This window comes from Salmo salar, chromosome 03 (genome assembly GCF_965601325.2).
Source record: "Salmo salar chromosome 03, fSalSal1, whole genome shotgun sequence".
Taxonomy (NCBI): Eukaryota; Metazoa; Chordata; class Actinopteri; order Salmoniformes; family Salmonidae; genus Salmo; species Salmo salar.
Genome location: NC_138293.1, coordinates 13,372,823 through 13,392,500, shown reverse-complemented (window position 1 = coordinate 13,392,500; position 19,678 = coordinate 13,372,823). Strand labels below are relative to the sequence as shown.

Sequence of the window (19,678 nt, the reverse complement as noted above, 5' to 3'; positions counted from 1 at the left end):
TGTTGTTACACTTGGTCTGCCATTGCGAGGACGATCAGCTGTTCGTCCTGTCTCCCTGTTACGCTATCTTAGGCTTCTCATAGTACGGACATTGAAATGTATTGCCCTGGGCACATCTGCAGTCCTCATGCCTCCTTGCAGCATGCCTAAGGCATGTTCACGCAGATGAGCAGGGCCCCTGGGCATCTTTCTTTTGGTGTTTTTCAGAGTCAGTAGAAAGGCCTCTTTAGTGTCCCAAGTTGTCATAACTTTGACCTTAATTGCCTACCGTCTGTAATCTGTTAGTGTCTTAACGACCGTTCCACAGGTCCATGTTCATTAATTGTTTATGGTTCATTGAATGAGCATGGGAGACAGTATTTAAACCCTTTACAATGAAGATCTGTGAAGTTATTTGGATTTTTACAAATTATGTTCGAAAGACAGGGTTCTGAAAAAGGGACGTTTCTTTTTTTGCTGAGTTTAATAATTATTATTTAAAAAATATAAATTTAATAAAGAAATAAAAAATAAAAATTGTACCTTTATTTGACAAGGCAAGTCAGTTAAGAACAAATTCTTATTTTCAATGACGGCCTAGGAACAGTGGGTTAACTGCCTTGTTCAGGGGCAGAACGACAGATTTGTACCTTGTCAGCTCGGGGATTTGATTTGCAACCTTGCGGTTACTAGTCCAACGCTCTATCCACTAGGCTACGTTGCCACCCCATGGCAAAGAAATAAAGAAATAATTCCTCTCCAGTCTCCTCCACTCACCCTGAGTATGTGCTGGTGACCACTTTGAGTGTGGCGGCGTTGCGGAGCAGCTTGTCCAGGGTGCTGACGATCTGGCAGAATTTGGGCCTCAGGTTCCTCTCCTTCACCCAGCACTCCAACATGAGCTGGTGCAGCACCATGGGGCAGTCCATAGGAGGGGGCAGACGATAGTCCTGCTCCACCGCAGTCATCACCTAAGGAAAGGGTTAATACCATATGATACTATGCGATACAATGTGATAGTATACAATGCAGTACGATACAATATGATACGTTATGATACCACAGGATACAATACCATATGATATGATAGAATAGGTTTAGGGATCAATTCCATTCTCAATTCCTGCTAATTTAAAAAGTGTATTGAAATTCTAATTCACGAGGAAGAACAGAAAGGAAAGTAAGAGTCAGTTAATTCAGTTGATTACTGTTGATTGCTGTTGATTACATGTGATTACTGTTGATCACATGTGATTACTGTTGATTACAGTTGATTACAGTTGATTAATGTTGATTAGTTGATTACTGTTGTTACAATATGCTATTTTCTGTTCTACTTTCTATACACTTCACATGTATTTGACTACTTGCTACAAAGCAAATGGGCCTTTGTAAAAGATGAAGAATCTCTCTACTGCACTGCACAACTTGCACTCCCCGTTTCCTCATTTATTTGTCATGACGTGTTTGTATTCTCTACAAAGCTATTTATATCCATATGCTGTCGTTATGTATTTTGGTTACTTCTTGCTGCAATGCAAATTTGCCTTTGGGATCATACAACATCTGTACTATTCATATTGCTGTTTTTCGCTGCTCACAAATGTAATGATTCTTTTGAAAGTGGCTACTGTAGTGATACAACATGTTGGATGCCACGTTTGGATGAGCATAATTGCGCTCTATTCATTAATAAGGTAGAAGCCCAGTGAGATGGTAAGATGTGTTTTGGGGATAGAGAGTGGGTGTGTGTGCGTGAGTGTGTGTGCGCGTGTGAGCTTGTGTGTATGAGTGTGTGTGTGTGTGTGGTAGTTAACTACCCTGCCGTAGTAAATATCTGTGGATTGAAGATACAGGTGGAGACGTGGGTAGCAGGAGACAATAAAGTAAAAAAACGTCAACAAAGCTGCACTAACCACCTGCACAGTGAAGATAAAAACTCTCAAGCATAACTGTCAAGCTCAAACTAAAAGTGCAGCTGCAATGTACCTCAGTGTAAACTATCCCTTCAAGACTATGAATCTGAAATAAAACAGTGGCTCCATTCCAACATCCATACTAGCATACTACTTTCAATTCATGCCCAATAAATTATTTCATTCTAAGTCATTCATTCAGGGAATATGGATGAAAATTTGCTTTGCTGCTAAACGGGGACTTGTACATTGATGTTGAAACTGAAATGTTTAATTCAATGATTAATGTGCACTATCCCTATCAAATAAATACCCTGAATAAATAAATAAGTAGTATGGTAGTGTGGGTATTGGAACTATGTTCCAATCTGTCAGACGCAACAGGAGCTAGGACCTAACTACCTGACATCTAGGTCGCATGCCAGTGTGTTCTAGTCTGCTACAGTAGATATTGAAACACTTCTTCTGGTAGTATGAGCCTATCAGACGCAACAGGAGCTAGGAACTAACTCACATCCTGGTTTCCCATGTCCCAGTAGGGCCTCTCTCCGTAGGACACCACCTCCCACATGACGATGCCGTAGCTCCAGACGTCACTGGCCGAGGTGAACTTCCTGAAGGCAATGGCCTCAGGGGCGGTCCAGCGGATGGGAATCTTCCCTCCCTGCAGAGACACAGGGGGAGGCGGGGTTGATACAGTGGAGCATGCTGGGCGATGGAGCCATTATAAACACTCACACAGGGAGAGGAAGGTAGACACACACAGACACATGCAGCAGAGACACAAACACGCAGAAATACACACACACACAAACACACGCAGAGATACACACAGACACGCAGAGAGACACACACACACACACACTCACACGCAGAGACACACAAACACACGCAGAGACACACATATGCAGAAATACACACACACACACACACACACACACGCAGAGACACACACACAGGTAACCAAAGTCTCACAAACATGATCACAGAATGCAGAGAGACACGAAGACACAAATTAGTGAGCACACTCACACACACACACAAAATTGCAAACAAACAAAGAAAGCAAACAAACAAGCAATCTCACAGATAAACACACACAGACAAAAATAGATAGACCGATTAAACACAGACCAAGCTAACAAGATCCATACCTACAACCACCCTGTCTATCCAGGTCACTCATACCTACAACCACCCTCTCTATCCAGGTCACTCATACCTACAACCACCCTCTCTATCCAGGTCACTCATACCTACAACCCCCCTCTCCATCCAGGTCACTCATACCTACAACCCCCCTCTCCATCCAGGTCACTCATACCTACAACCACCCTCTCCATCCAGGTCACTCATACCTACAACCACCCTCTCTAACCAGGTCACTCATACCCACAACCACCCTCTCTATCCAGGTCACTCATACCCACAACCACCCTCTCTAACCAGGTCACTCATACCTACAACCCCCTTCTCCATCCAGGTCACTCATACCTACAACCACCCTCTCCATCCAGGTCACTCATACCTACAACCACCCTCTCCATCCAGGTCACTCATACCTACAACCCCCCTCTCCATCCAGGTCACTCATACCTACAACCACCCTCTCCATCCAGGTCACTCATACCCACAACCACCCTCTCTAACCAGGTCACTCATACCTACAACCCCCTTCTCCATCCAGGTCACTCATACCTACAACCACCCTCTCCATCCAGGTCACTCATACCCACAACCACCCTCTCCATCCAGGTCACTCATACCTACAACCCCCCTCTCCATCCAGGTCACTCATACCTACAACCACCCTGTCTATCCAGGTCACTCATACCTACAACCCCACTCTCCATCCAGGTCACTCATACCTACAACCACCCTGTCTATCCAGGTCACTCATACCTACAACCCCCCTCTCCATCCAGGTCACTCATACCTACAACCACCCTGTCCATCCAGGTCACTCATACCTACAACCCCCCTCTCCATCCAGGTCACTCATACCTACAACCACCCTCTCCATCCAAGTCACTCATACCCACAACCACCCTCTCCATCCAGGTCACTCATACCCACAACCCCCTTCTCCATCCAGGTCACTCATACCCACAACCACCCTCTCCATCCAGGTCACCCACACCTACAACCCCCCTCTCCATCCAGGTCACTCATACCCACAACCACCCTCTCCATCCAGGTCACCCACACCTACAACCCCCCTCTCCATCCAGGTCACCCATACCCACAACCCCACTCTCCATCCAGGTCACTCACCAGAGAGCTAATGTAAGTGGGGTCGGCTGATGAATCGTCTAGGAAACGGGACAGGCCGAAGTCGGACACCTTACACACCAGGTTGGTGTTCACCAGGATGTTGCGGGCAGCCAGGTCCCGGTGAACGTAGTTCATGTCCGAGAGGTACTTCATGCCCGCTGCGATGCCACGCAGTATGCCCACCAGCTGGATCACCGTGAAGCGTCCGTCATTCAGCTGTGAGGGAGGCGAGGGTAATGGGGAGGCGGTTGGGGAGGGAGGGTAGATAGATAGATTGAGGGTTAATGCAGAAAGAGGGAGTGGGTAGATAGAGGGGGATGGGAGAGGAAGAGAGGGAGGGAAAGAGAGAAGGGAGGAGAGAGAGAGACAGAAATGGGGGAAATGGGAGAGGAAATATATATAGGGGAGGGAGAGAGAGAGAGAGAGACAGAGTGTGAGCGAGAGAAAGGACACCACCTCAGCACACATGGGGACAAACACCTACCTGGAGGTGACAGCATTCCCTCCCCCATATATGCCCCCCTAGGCACAACTACGACAACATAACCAACAGAAATGAGTCACAACTCCTGCAGCTCTGTCGCACGCTGGGTATGTACAGCACCTAGTCAATGGTAGGCTTCGAGGGGACTCCTACGGTAGATACATTTTTAGCTCATCTCTTGGCAGTAGTACTGTAGACTACTTTATCACTGACCTCAACCCAGAGTCTCTCAGAGTGTTTACAGTCAGCCCAATGACATCCCTATCAGATCACAGCAATATCACAGTCTACTTGAACAGAGCAATACTCAACCATGAGGCATCAAAGCCAAAGGAACTGCATAATATTAAGAAATGCTATAGATGGAAGGAAACAACAAATTCAATCCCTTTCAGACAACTTCCTGGACAAAAAGTTTCACAGTAATAGGAAAGGTGTAAACTTGGCAGTAGAAATCCTAAACCGTATTTGACCTCTCAGCTTCCCTATCAAATCTAAAAATTGCAAGCAGACAACCTAAGAAAATGAACAACTATGACAAATGGTTTGATGAAGAATGCAAAAACCTAAGAAAGAAATTGAGAAACCTATCCAACCAAAAACATAGAGACCCAGAAAACCTGAGTCTACACCTTCACTCTGGTGAATCACTAAAACAATACAGATATACACTACAGAAAAAGAAGGAACAGCACGTCAGAAATCCTCTCAATGTAATTGAAGAATCCATCGAATCTAACCGCTCTGGGAAAATTGGAACACACTAAACAAACAACAACAAGAAGAGTTTTTTATCCAAAATGGAGATATATACATGACCAAATATACATCTTAGAATAAACAATTAAAGACACCCAGAACCAACTGGATTCTCCGATTACATTGAATGAACTACTGGACAAAATACAAACCCTCTCACCCCAAAAGGCCTGTGGTGTTGATGGTTGTCCTAAATTAAATGATAAAATATACAGACCACAAATTCCAATTGGCTATACTTAAATTATTAAACATCATCCTCAGCTCTCGCATCTTCCCCAATATTTGGAACCAAGGACTGATCACCCCAATCCACAAAAGTGGAGACAAATTTGACCCAAATAACTACCGTGGAGTGGGATATGCGTCAACATCAACCTTGGGGAAATCCTCTGCATTATATCATTAACAGCAGACTCGTACATATCCTCAGTGAAAACAATGTACTGAGCAAATGTCAAATTGGCTTTTTACCAAATTACCGTATGACAGACCACGTATTCACCCTGCACACCCTAATTTACAAACAAACCAAAACAAAGGCAAAGTCTTCTCATACGTTGTTGATTTCAAAAAAACATTTGACTCAATTTGGAATGAGGGTCTACTATACAAATTGATAGAAAGCAGTGTTGGGGAAAAAAATAAGACATTCTAAAATCCATGCACACAAACAAAAAGTGTGTGGTTAAAATTGGCAAAAAAACACACATTTCTTTCCACAGGGCTGTGTGGTGAGACAGGAATGAAGCTTGAGCCCCACCCTCTTCAACATACACAACTGTTCAAAAGTTTGGGGTCACTTAGAAATGTCCTTGTTTTTGAAAGAAAAGCACATTTTTTGTCCATTAAAATAACATCAAATTGATCAAAAATACAGTGTAGACATTTTAATGTTGTAAATTACTATTGTAGCTGGAAACAGCAGATTTTTTATGGAATATCTACATAGGCGTACAGAGGCCCATTATCAGCAACCATCACTCCTGTGTTCCAATGGCATGTTGTGTTAGCTAATCAAAGTTTATGATTTTAAAAGGCTAATTGATCATTAGAAAACCCTTTTGCAATTATGTTAACACAGCTATAAAACTAGCCTTCTTTAGACTACTTGAGTATCTGGAGCATCAGCATTTGTGGGTTTGATTACAGGCCAAAAACACAGACACTGGACAGAGGACCTCTTCCTAGAAAGCCAGCATCGCAGAGTCGCCTCTTCACTGTTGACGTTGAGACTGGTGTTTTGCGGGTACTATTTAATGAAGCTGCCAGTTGAGAACTGTTTCTCAAACTAGACACTCAAATGTACTTGTGCACCGGGACCTCCCACTCCTCTTTCTATTCTGGTTAGAGCCAGTTTACGCTGTTCTGTGAAGGGAGTAGTACACAGTGTACCAGATCTTCAGTTTCTTGGCAATTTCTCGCATGGAATAGCCTTAATTTCTCAGAACAAGAATAGACTGACGAGTTTCCGAAGAAAGTTCTTTGTTTCTGGCCATTTTGAGCCTGTAATCGAACCCACAAATGCTGATGCTCCAGATACTCAACTAGTCTAAAGAAGGCCAGTTTATTGCTTCTTTAATCAGGACAACAGTTTTCAGCTGTGCAAACATAATTGCAAAAGAGTTTTATAATGATCAATTACCCTTTTAAAATGATAAACTTGGATTAGCTAACACAACGTGCCATTGGAAAACAGGAGTGATGGTTGCTGATAACGGGCCTCTGTACGCCTATGTAGATATTCCATAAAGAATCTACCGTTTCCAGCTACAATAGTCATTTACAACATTAACAATGTCTACACTGTATTTCTGATCAATTTGATGTTATTTTAATGGACAAAAAATTTGCATTTCTTTCAAAAACAAGGACATTTCTAAGTGACCCCAAACTTTTGAACGGTAGTGTATATATCAACGAATTAGCGAGGGAACTAGAACAGTCTGCAGCACCTGGCCTCACCCTACTAGAATCTGAAGTCAAATGTTTACTGATGATCTGGTGCTTCTGTCCCCAACCAAGGAGGGCCTACAGCAGCACCTAGATCTTCTGCACAGATTCTGTCAGACCTGGGCCCTGACAGTAAATCTCAGTCAGATAAAAATAATGGTGTTCCAAAAAAGGTTGCCAGGACCACAAATACAAATTCCATCTAGGCACTGACAACTCTACCTACCTCGGCCTAAACATCAGTACCACAGGTAACTTACACAAAGCTGTGAATGAGACAAGGCAAGAAGGGTGCTTCTACGCCATCAAAAGGAACATAAAGCGTCAACGCCATACAACACTCCTTCCATGGCCTCCACCTGCTCTTAAATGCTAGTAAAATGAAATGCATGCTTTTCAACCGATCGCTGCTCACACCCACCCGCCCGACTAGCATCACTACTCTGGACGGTTCTGACTTAGAATATGTGGACAACTATAAATACCTAGGTGTCTGGCTAGACTGTAAACTCTCCTTCCACACTCACATTAAGCATCTCCAATCCAAAGTTAAATCTAGAATCGGCGTCCTATTTTGCAACAAAGCCTCCTTCACTCATGCTGCCAAACCTACCCTCGTAAAAATGACTATCCTACCGATCCTTGACTTCGGCGATGTAATTTACAAAATAGCCTCCAACACTCTACTCAGCAAATTGGATGCAGTCTATCACAGTGCCATGCGTTTTGTCACCAAAGCCCCATATACTACCCACCACTGTGACCTGTATGCTCTCGTTGGCTGGTCCTCGCTACATATTCGTCGCCAAACCCACAAACGTATTGACTGTATGTTTGTTTATCCCATGTGTAACTCTGTGTTGTTGTTTTTGTCACACTGCTTTGCTTTATCTTGGCCAGGCCGCAGTTGTAAATGAGAACTTGTTCTCAACTGGCCTACCTGGTTAAATAAAGGTGAAATAAAATTTTCAAAAAGAATAAAAAAAATTGGACATACCAATTCGGATCTGGCTAAAAATACTTGAATCAGTTATATAACCCATTACCCTTTATGGCTGGGAGATCTGGGGTCTGCTCACCAACCAAGAATTCACAAAATGGGACACACACCAAATTGAGACTCTGCATGCAGAATTCTGCAAAAATATCCTCAGTGTACAACGTAAAACACCAAATAATGCATGCAGAGCAGAATTAGGCCGATACCCACTAATTATCAAAATCCAGAAAAGAGCAGTTCAATTCTACAACCACCTAAAAGGAACAGATTCCCAAACCTTCCATAACAAAGCCATCACCAACAGAGAGATGAACCTGGAGAAGAGTCCCCTAAGCAAGCTGGTCTTGGAGCTTTGTTCACAAACACAAACAGACTCCACAGAGCCCCAGGACATCAACACAATTAGACCCAACCAAATCATGACAAAACAAAAAGCTAATTACTTAACACATTGGAAAGAATTAACCAAAAAACGGAGAATACTAGAATGTTATTTGGCCCTTAACAGAGAGTACACAATGGTAGAATGCCTGATCACTGTGACTGATCCAAAATTAAGGAAATCTTGGACTATGTACAGACTCAGTGAGCATAGCCTTGCTATTGAGAGAGGCCACCGTAGACAGACCTGGCTCCCAAGAGAAGACAGGCTATATGCACACTGCCCACAAAATGAGGTCGAAACTGGGCTGCAATTCCTAACCTCCTGCCAAATGTATGACCATATTAGAGACATTTCTTTCCCTCAGATTACACAGACCTACAAAGAATTCAAAAACAAATCCAATTTTGATAAAATCCCATATCTATTGGGTGAAATACCACATTGTGCCATCACAGCAGCAAGATTTGTGACCTGTTGCCACAAGAAAAGGAAAAACTCCATTATAAATACAACACATTTATATTTATTTATTTTCAGTCAGTCTACATAAACATAAACCTACATAAACCTACATAAACATAAACCTACATAAGCCTACATAAACATAAACCTACATAAGCCTAGATAAACATTAACCTACATAAGCCAACATAAACCTACATAAGCCTTCATAAACATAAGTCTACATAAACCTAAATAAACCTACATAAACATAAACCTACATAAGCCTTCATAAACATAAACCTACATAAGCCTACATAAACATTAACCTACATAAGCCTTCATAAACATAAACCTACATAAGCCTACATAAATATAAACCTACATAAGCCTTCATAAACATAAACCTACATAATACTACATGAACATTAACCTACATAAGCCTACATAAATATAAACCTACATAAGCCTTCATAAACATAAACCACATAAGCCTACATAAACCTAAACCTACATAAGACTACATGAACATTAACCTACATAAGCCTACATAAACATAAACCTACATAAGACTACATGAACATTAACCTACATAAGCCTACATAAACATAAACCTACATAAGCCTAGAATAAACATAATAAACATACACCTACATAAGCCTACATAAACATATACCTATATAAGCCTACTTAAACATAAACCAACCTTTCTCTGCTTATCTGGTCTTGACTGAAATGAATTATGCATTGAGTTGATGGAACCATGCTACCACTCACAAAAGCCTTCATAAACATAAACCTACATAAGCCTACATAAACATAACATATGGCATAACTATCCATGACTGGTTCTGTCAGTCTGCAACAGATTACCATGTGTCTGATCCCATCTAATGAGTCATTTAAACATGTAATAGTTAGAGGTGTGTGTGTGTTGCTACAGCATGAAAGTGAATAGGACAGTCCACTGATAATTAGTTACAGTTAGAATTCAATTATCTTTTCCCAGAATGACTAGAGGTTCAACCTTTCTCTGCTTATCTAGTCTTGACTGAAATTAATTAAGCATTGAGTTGATGGAACCATGCTACCACTCACAACAGATCCATAGAAATAGAATAACTAGAATGGAAAATCATGTCTCCTTGACTTGAAGCAGGTTGACATTTATTGTTATGAATCTTGCCTTGGAGGCCGAACTGAGCGATTTCCGCTAGGTGGGCCAGCTGCAAAATCATAAAAATGTATGCAAACAAAAATGTTTAGGTTAGGGTTAGGCATTAGGGTTAAGGTTAGGTTTAAAATCAGATGTGATGACGTTGTGGCTGTGCCAGCTAGTGACCACTCTGCAGAGCTGCCTCCAGTATATGAGTCATTCAAATAAATGCCAACCTTCTGACTTGAATGGGGATGTTCGTTCTAATGATTCTATTTTTATAAACAGCTCCGTAACCAGTCCCATTTCTCATTAGTTCTGTGATGGCATACTTCCATGTCTCAAGGAGCCTGGAAATCAAGGTTCATTTGTCATGAACTCAGGAGGGTTAGATTCCCAACATGCCAAGTATCTAAACATACTGCTTTGTTCTTTACACTTGAATGGAGTTTGACATGAAAACACATTTGGATGGGTATGTTAACAACATGATTCATCAGGGGGGAACTCAGGGGGGCAACTTTCACATTTTGAAATGGCATTTTTGTCCCCCCCAGTTTTATCATTGGAATGTGATACAAAACGAGGCAACTGTGTGCTTTAGGACCATGCGGATGCCTCTGAGCGGTCGGGTAGGCTGTTTGGAGTGTTTATCCGACTGGATTTAAATGAATAAAAAATAAATACAAATATGCCCCACCCCCTCCACTAAAACCAAATTTACACCCCTGTGATTCATAACAAGGCTGGGTGGCAAGGAAACCAAACCCTAAGCAGATGTAACTTCTTTAGGAAAACAGCCCTAATGTTGGAAACAAACATCATTATGTTGTCGTCCAGAGTCACATTTATTTCTTTTACAAGCTATAACACAACAGCACAGTTTGGTCTGCTTTGTGTTTTCATTTTTGCCATGGAAAAAACATGACAATGCTGGTATCGTCACAGCCCTAATGCATTGGAGGCATAGATGGATAGGGCAGTCCTGCTTGGGAGTGTGTGTTTGTGTTTATCCTTGAGTGCAAATGTGTTTCTTGTTGTTATGCATGTGTTATGTGCGTTCACATGTGTACATGTGTGTAGTTCTGCCTGCATCCCAGAGCCAGGCACAGTAGTTTGACGGGACATCCCTAGATCACTGCAGTGTGTATCTATGAGTCACACACACAAACAAACACAAATGTAGCTGGATGGACATCTGACTGACAGGAGTGTGTGAGAAGGAGTGAGAGGCTGAGCTTGAGTCACGAGATGAGCTTGAGCTTGAGTCACGAGAGATGAGATGAGATGAAATGAGATGAAATTAAAATAAATTAGATGAATTGAAATGAGATGAAATGAGATGAAATTAAATGAGATGAATTGAAATGAGATGAGATGAAATGAGATGAACCAAGGAGGGTTATGGACATTGCTCTGTACTTTATGATCGTAAATGTATCCAGTAAGAGAGATTATTTGTATTTATTAATGTTATACACCATTTATTTTTAATTTATTTTTAATTTAACCTTTAACTAGGCAAGTCAGTTCTTATTTGCAATGACGGCCTACCAAAAGGCAAAAGGCTTCCTGCGGGGACGGGGGCTGGGATTAAAAAAATATATATAGGACAACATTGGACTGTAATATCTGGGTTAACTGTTACAGAAAGGAGAGAAGCTACTGCATAACTACATCGAGATTAACCTATTCCATATTATAAACTGGGTGGTTCCAGCCCTGAAAGCTGATTGGCTGACAGCCGTGGTATATCAGACCGTATACCACGGGTATGACAAAACATCGATTTCTACTGCTCTATTTACGTTGGTAAGCAATTTATTATAATTTTTGTATTTTTTATTTCACCTTTATTTAACCAGGTAGGCTAGTTGAGAACAAGTTCTCATTTGCAACTGCGACCTGGCCAAGATAAAGCAAAGCAGTTCGACACATAAAACAACACAGAGTTACACATGGAATAAACAAACATACAGTCAATAATACAGCAGAAATATCTATATACAGCATGTGTAAATGAGGTAGGATACAGGAGGTAAGGCAATAAATAGGCCATGGTGGCGAAGGACTTACAATATAGCAATTAAACACTGGAATGGTAGGATGTGCAGAAGATGAATGTGCAAGTAGAGATACTGGGGTGCAAAGGAGTAAGATAAATACATAAATACAGTATGGGGATGAGGTAGATTGGATGGGCTATTTACAGATGAGCTATGTACAGGTGCAGTGATCTGTGAGCTGCTCTGACAGCGGGTGCTTAAATCTAGTGAGGGAGGTAAGAGTCTCCAGTTTCAGAGATTTTTGCAGTTCGTTCCAGTCATTGGCAGCAGAGAACTGGAAGGAGAGGCGGCCAAAGGAGGAATTGTCTTTGGGGGTGACCAGTGAGATATACCTGCTGGAGCGCGTGCTACAGGTGGGTGCTGCTATGGTGACTAGTGGGCTGAGATAAGGCGGGATAGCAATAAGGCACCTAGGGGGTTTGTGATATACAGCCAATATACCACGGCTAAGGGCTGTATCCAGGCACTCCGCGTTGCGTCGTGCTAAGAACAGCCCTTAGCCGTGGTATATTGGCATATACCACACCCCCTTGTGCCGTATTGCTTAAGTATGACCACCTATGAATGGACTTGAACGGTGCGCCATTCTCGTAAGAGCTCATCGAGGTTAATTAACTCTTACTGAGTGAGAGAGCATTACTGTGTGTGTACAGTGCCCAATGCCTATTGCCTACTGTAATAGAACTCTCTAAGTTGTAGAAGTTCTGTACTTCCCCCATCAGCGTCCACTGGTGTGTGTTCGGTATGACTCTAAGCATTACTGGTGTGTGTTCGGTATGACTCTAAGCATTACTGGTGTGTGTTCGGTATGACTCTAAGCATTACTGGTGTGTATTCGGTATGACTCTAAGCATAACTGGTGTGTGTTCAGTATGACTCTAAGCATTACTGGTGTGTATTCGGTATGACTCTAAGCATTACTGGTGTGTGTTCAGTATGACTCTAAGCATTACTGGTGTGTATTCGGTATGACTCTAAGCATAACTGGTGTGTGTTCGGTATGACTCTAAGCATAACTGGTGTGTGTTCGGTATGACTCTAAGCATAACTGGTGTGTGTTCGGTATGACTCTAAGCATTACTGGTGTGTGTTCGGTATGACTCTAAGCATTACTGGTGTGTGTTCGGTATGACTCTAAGCATAACTGGTGTGTGTTCGGTATGACTCTAAGCATAACTGGTGTGTGTTCGGTATGACTCTAAGCATAACTGGTGTGTGTTCGGTATGACTCTAAGCATTACTGGTGTGTGTTCGGTATGACTCTAAGCATTACTGGTGTGTGTTCGGTATGACTCTAAGCATAACTGGTGTGTGTTCGGTATGACTCTAAGCATTACTGGTGTGTATCCGGTATGACTCTACGCATTACTGGTGTGTGTTCGGTATGACTCTAAACATTACTGGTGTGTGTTCGGTATGACTCTAAGCATAACTGGTGTGTGTTCGGTATGACTCTAAGCATTACTGGTGTGTATCCGGTATGACTCTACGCATTACTGGTGTGTGTTCGGTATGACTCTAAGCATTACTGGTGTGTAGGTGGTGGTATGTGTGATTATGCGTGACTCCAGGTTTTTATGTAGTATGGTAGACTCGATATCAATTAGATTTATCATGTACAATTCCGCACATCATCACAACTGTCAGCCGCACTCACCCTGAGGAAGGAGTCCAGCGCTCCGTTCTCCATGAACTCGGTGATGATGAGCACGGGGCAGCTGCGGGTCAGCACGCCCTCCAGCCGGATCACGTTGGGGTGGTCAAACTGGCCCATGATTGACGCTTCGCCAAGGAAGTCCCGCCTCTGGCGCTCCGTGTAGCCCGCCTTCAGTGTCTTAATGGCCACCACCGCCTCACGGCGCCCGGGCTGCTTCAGGCACCCGCGGCACACCTCCCCAAACTCACCTGGGTGGAGGGTTGGGGGGAAGGGGGGTGGTGGAGAGGGGGGGGGGGGGGTAGGGGGTGGAAGAGGGTGAGGGTTGGGAAGGGGAAGGGAAGTGAAGGAAGAGGGAGGAGGGAGAGAGGGGAGTGGAGGAAGAGGGAGGAGGGAGTGGAGGAAGAGAGAGGAGAGAGAGGAGAGTGGAGGAAGAGGGAGGAGGGAGAGAGGGGAGGGGAGGAAGAGGGAGGAGGGAGTGGAGGAAGAGAGAGGAGAGAGAGGGGAGTGGAGGAAGAGGGAGGAGGGAGAGAGGGGAGTGGAGGAAGAGGGAGGATGGAGTGGAGGAAGAGGGAGGAGAGAGAGGGGAGGGGAGGAAGAGGGAGGAGGGAGTGGAGGAAGAGAGAGGAGAGAGAGGAGAGTGGAGGAAGAGGGAGGAGGGAGAGAGGGGAGGGGAGGAAGAGGGAGGAGGGAGTGGAGGAAGAGAGAGGAGAGAGAGGGGAGTGGAGGAAGAGGGAGGAGGGAGAGAGGGGAGTGGAGGAAGAGGGAGGAGGGAGAGAGGGGAGTGGAGGAAGAGGGAGGATGGAGTGGAGGAAGAGGGAGGAGAGAGGGGAGTGGAGGAAGAGGGAGGAGGGAGTGGAGGAAGAGGGAGAGAGGGGAGTGGAGGAAGAGGGGAGAGAGGAGGAGGAGTGAGGGAGAGGGAGGGAGGGAGCATTACTGGTTGAACCAAGGAGGAGGAAGAAGAGGAGGAGGAAGAGGAACTCTAGAAATATAGGAGTGAAAGGAAGAAGGAGATCGTAAAAGAGCGAGGGATGGGGGTTGAGCTGTGTAGGAGAGAGAGTGAATGAAGAAGGTAGGAAAAGAGAGAGACAGGAAACTTAGGGGTCTGAGAGGTTGGGGAGGGATGGAGAGAAGGAAAGATCATCCCGTGACCGGGAGTGGAGCCTAGGACCGGTGGAGGGGGAGAGGGAACGGATGAGGAGCCTGGGAGTTTTGGTGCCTTGGTAAAAAGTTGTGTGTTTATAAAGGAGAAGAGAGAGAGGAAGAGAAATAAAGGAACATATGGTTCAGGGTGAAGTCAGGAGAAAGAACACATGCTCTTGGAGAAGAAACAGCAAACTAGCTGGACGACAGAAGAAGTTGTTTCACTGACACCTACCCTCCACACCTCCCCCCTCCACGCCTCCCCCTCCACGCCTCCCCCTCCACGCCTCCCCCTCCACTCCTCCCCCTCCACGCCTCCCGTCCACACCTCCCCCTCCACCACTCCCCTTCCACACCTACCCTCCACACCTCCCCCTCCACTCCTCCCCCTCCACGCCTCCCTTCTACACCTCCCCCTCCACCACTCCCCTTCCACACCTCCCCCTCCACACCTCCCTTCCACTCCTCCCCCTCCACACCTCCCCCTCCACACCTCCCTTCCACAACTCCCTTCCACACCTACCCCCCCACACCTCCCCCTCCACACCTCCCCTTCCACACCTCCCCTTCCACACCTCCCTTCCACACCTCCCCCTCCCTACCTCCCTTCCACACCTCCCCCTCCCTACACCTCCCTTCTACACCTCCCTTCTACACCTCCCCCCCGCACCTCCCCCTCCTCACCTCCCGTCCACACCTCCCCCTCCACATCTCCCTTCCACACCTACCCCCCACACCTACCCTCCATACCTACCCTCCACACCTCCACACCTACTCTCCACACCTCCCACCCAACACACACTCCTCCCACCCAACACACATCTTGTTCAACCAATAACCCACCCCAACATCACCCACTCCCCTAAACACACACCTGTCCCAAAACATCCCTCCATCTTCACAAATACCCCACCCCCAAACAGAAAATCCACTCCCTCCCAAAACCCTGCCCTCTGAACACCGCACTTCAACACCTAGCTATGTTGGTTACCTGCACCAATGACCTCCTCAATCTTCACACACGAGATGTCAATCTCCTTGGCAAACTCATGGACTGCCTCATTGGGGTCCTCATAAGTGAACGGATCAATGTACACCTTCACCCCAGGAGAAACTACAGAGATGAAGGGAGGAATGCATCACATGTTCTTGAATACACACATTCATCAGATATTCATGACACTGGCAGTTCTTTGTTGTTGCGTTCAAATGCGGCATTATTAACTAATACAGTTATGAATGGAATCAAATTTGATGCATGAACAGCAGTTGGACATGTCCTGGTTTGAACAAAGGACCACAGAAAGGCGCAGCTCTCCAAGTCTGCACTCACAACATGCACTCACACACGCGCTGACACTCACACATGCAGACACACACACACACACACACACACGCACAGACACGCACAGACACACACACACACGCACAAACACACACACACACACACACCCGCACACACACGCACACACACACACGCACAGACACGCACAGACACACACACACACGCACAGACACGCACACACACACACACACACACACACACACACACACACACACACACACACACACACACACACACACACACACACACACACACACACACACACACACACACACACACACACCCCTCCCCCAACACACACACACAACCCCCTCCCCCAACAGACACACACCTTCCCCTCAGTACTCACCGTACTGCTGCAGCTTCTCTGTGTACTCCAGCTCCGAACCGCTGCGTTGCTTCCTATAAACAAGGACCACACACGCACAATCTCATTCACATCATCCATCCTCTGTCTTGGCAGGCACTCCACAGTAGATACACAGGCTGCTTTCAAATAACAAGCAGGAGATAGCAGATAGTCTGCAGACAGTCGGGATTGGAAGAATGGAACAATGCTCAGGGTGGCTAAAGCCTTTCTAAGGACCTTTTCAGGATTCAAGGAACCAAGATACCAAACAATGACCAAAAAATGTCAAAATAATGACTTAAAAAGGCCTGTTAGATAAATACATACAAGTCAAACACTTACCGAGAGCAAACTATGGCAATGACCACAAGGGCGACGATGACCACGAGACCGGCAGACGCTGAGCCCACTATGAGAGGCAGCTGGTCCTGCACTGACTTCATAGGGTCACCTAAAGGTCATCGAAGAAATAATAAACAAAGAATAAACACCTGGAATGTCACTGAAGAAATTCTTAAAGAAACAGCTTGTGAAATATGGAGGCAGATTCATGGCAAAACAAATAATGGGCATTGTATTCCAATCTGTGTATAAATGGTTTGGGTTTTTTTCTTCACAAAAAATACACGTCATTACGAAAAGCAATGCACAGTAAAATAAACAATACTCTAATATTAATTTGACTTCAATGTTATTTGTATTCACCTTTCATTCATCTGCTACCATAATATGCTAACCTGTGTATATAGCCAAGTTGTGTTTATTTAAAATTGTATTATGCATTATTGGGAAGGGCCTGTAAAAAAGGCACAGCTCCTTGAAATAGCTTGTTCAGAGTTCTTTCACTGCTTGGATGGATGCAAGTACTGATTAAAGATAACATAGAACATCTTTAGAACACCGGTGAATAAAAAGATGAGGCATTATCAATGGTGAAGGACAATGATAAATAGTGATGGGATAGAAGGGAAGGGAGAGAGACAGAGAAGGAAAGACAAAGTAGTGAAGGCGGAGAAGGAGGAGAGAGAGCGGGAAAGAGAGAGAGACAGACACAGAACGCAGAGAGAAAGAGTGTGACAATGAAGTAGTGAAGGAGGAGGAGGAGGAGGAGAAATGAAATGACTTACTGTGTGTTGAGGTGCTGAAGTCCTTAGGGATGCTGTAGCGGCCATAGCCGGCCACGGTGCGAGCCCGGACCTGGACCACGTAGGGAGTGGCAGCCCTCAATCCCTCCACACTGACTGAGCTGTGCTGGGCTGTCACCGTGTGAGACATGGCCTGGCCCTGTGGAACACATCAATCAATCACATGTATTTATGAAGCCCTTTTAATATCAGCAGTTGTCACATGCTTTTACAGTAACACAGCTTAGACCAGTGGTATTCAAAGTCGGGGGTCCCCAGAATTTCTGGCGGAAAAAATGGGGTCCCCTGAATTAGACTTGTTGGATTCTAGCTGGAAATATACTTATTCATGTTACCATGTTACCATGTTACCATACCAGGACCATGAGGGATGTGTAACTCAACTTGAGATAAGGTCAACAGATGAAGAGAGAAGACACTGCTGGAAGGGGGTCCACAGGGGCCCACCCTGAAGACCATCTGATTATAGTAGGGAGTGGTTGTGTTGTCTAGTGGTTAGGATTTGGCACTCTCACCGCCATGGCCCGGGTTCGATTCCCTGCCAGGGAACAACTTATTATAGGGCTCCCGAGTCGCGCAGCGGTCTAAGGCAAGAGGGTCAATACAGTCCCTGGTTTGAATCCAGGCTGTATCACATCTGGCCGTGATTGGGAGTCCCATAGGGCAGCGCACAATTGGCCCGGGTTTGGCCGGGATAGGCCATCATTGTAAATAAGAATTTGTTCTTAACTGACTTGCCTAGTTAAATAAAGGTTAAATACAACAACAACAAAAAGTGTCCTCTCTCACACACATTTCCACACCCATGAGGGTCCTAGACTTAGTCGAGGCCATGACAATGATCTAAAGCCATTATTGTGATTTTGCTATTTATTGTACATGTTTGTAGGCATATGAAACCATTTTTGTTATTACATTTTTTTAACTAGGCAAGTCAGTTAAGAACAAATTCTTATTTACAATGACGGCCTACTAAAAGGCAAAAGGCCTCCTGCAGGGACGGGGGCTGGGATTAAGAATAAAAATATAGGACAAAACACACATCACGACAAGAGAGACAACACAACACTACATAAAGAAAGACCTAAGACAACAACATAGCATGGCAGCAACACATCACAACACAGCATGGTAGCAACACCACATGACAACAACATGGCAGCATCACAAAACATGGTAGCAGCACAAAACATGGTACAAACATTATTGGGCACAGACAACAGCACAAAGGCAAGAAGGTAGAGACAACAATACATCACGTGAAGCAGCCACAACTGTCAGTAAGTGTCCATGATTGAGTCTTAGAATGAAGAGATGGAGATAAAACTGTCCAGTTTGAGTGTTTTTGCAGCTCGTTCCAGTCGCTGCAACTGAAAGAGAAGCGACCCAGGGATGTGTGTACTTTGGGGACCTTTAACAGAATGTGACTGGCAGAAAGGGTGTTGTATGTGGAGGATGAGGGGTGCAGTATAGAGTGCAGTGATGTGTCCTATAAGGAGCATTGGTGGCAAATCTGATGGACAAATGGTAAAGAACATCTAGCCGCTCAAGAGCACCCTTACCTGCCGATCTATAAATGACATCTCCGTAATCTAGCATGGGTAGGATGGTCATCTGAATCAGAGTTAG

The 19,678-nt window shown here is 44.7% G+C and overlaps 1 protein-coding gene across 2 annotated transcripts in view; it reads right to left on the bottom strand.

Annotated features, from left to right (window-relative positions):
* LOC106598805 (ephrin type-B receptor 3) overlaps positions 1-19,678 on the bottom strand; it is a 51,607-nt gene that overhangs the window by 6,480 nt on the left and 25,449 nt on the right. For both annotated transcript variants that reach the window (XR_014391839.1, XM_014189812.3), the window contains exons 7-14: positions 18,032-18,188; positions 17,247-17,355; positions 16,905-16,957; positions 16,202-16,324; positions 14,071-14,318; positions 4,170-4,385; positions 2,410-2,559; positions 757-950 (exon numbers count right to left, since the gene is read on the bottom strand). Coding sequence is in view for 1 of the 2 variants with exons in the window: in XM_014189812.3 (XP_014045287.1) it covers positions 757-950; positions 2,410-2,559; positions 4,170-4,385; positions 14,071-14,318; positions 16,202-16,324; positions 16,905-16,957; positions 17,247-17,355; positions 18,032-18,188 (1,250 nt within the window). In the remaining variant the exon portion in view is untranslated. The remainder of the gene's footprint in view (positions 1-756; positions 951-2,409; positions 2,560-4,169; positions 4,386-14,070; positions 14,319-16,201; positions 16,325-16,904; positions 16,958-17,246; positions 17,356-18,031; positions 18,189-19,678) is intronic.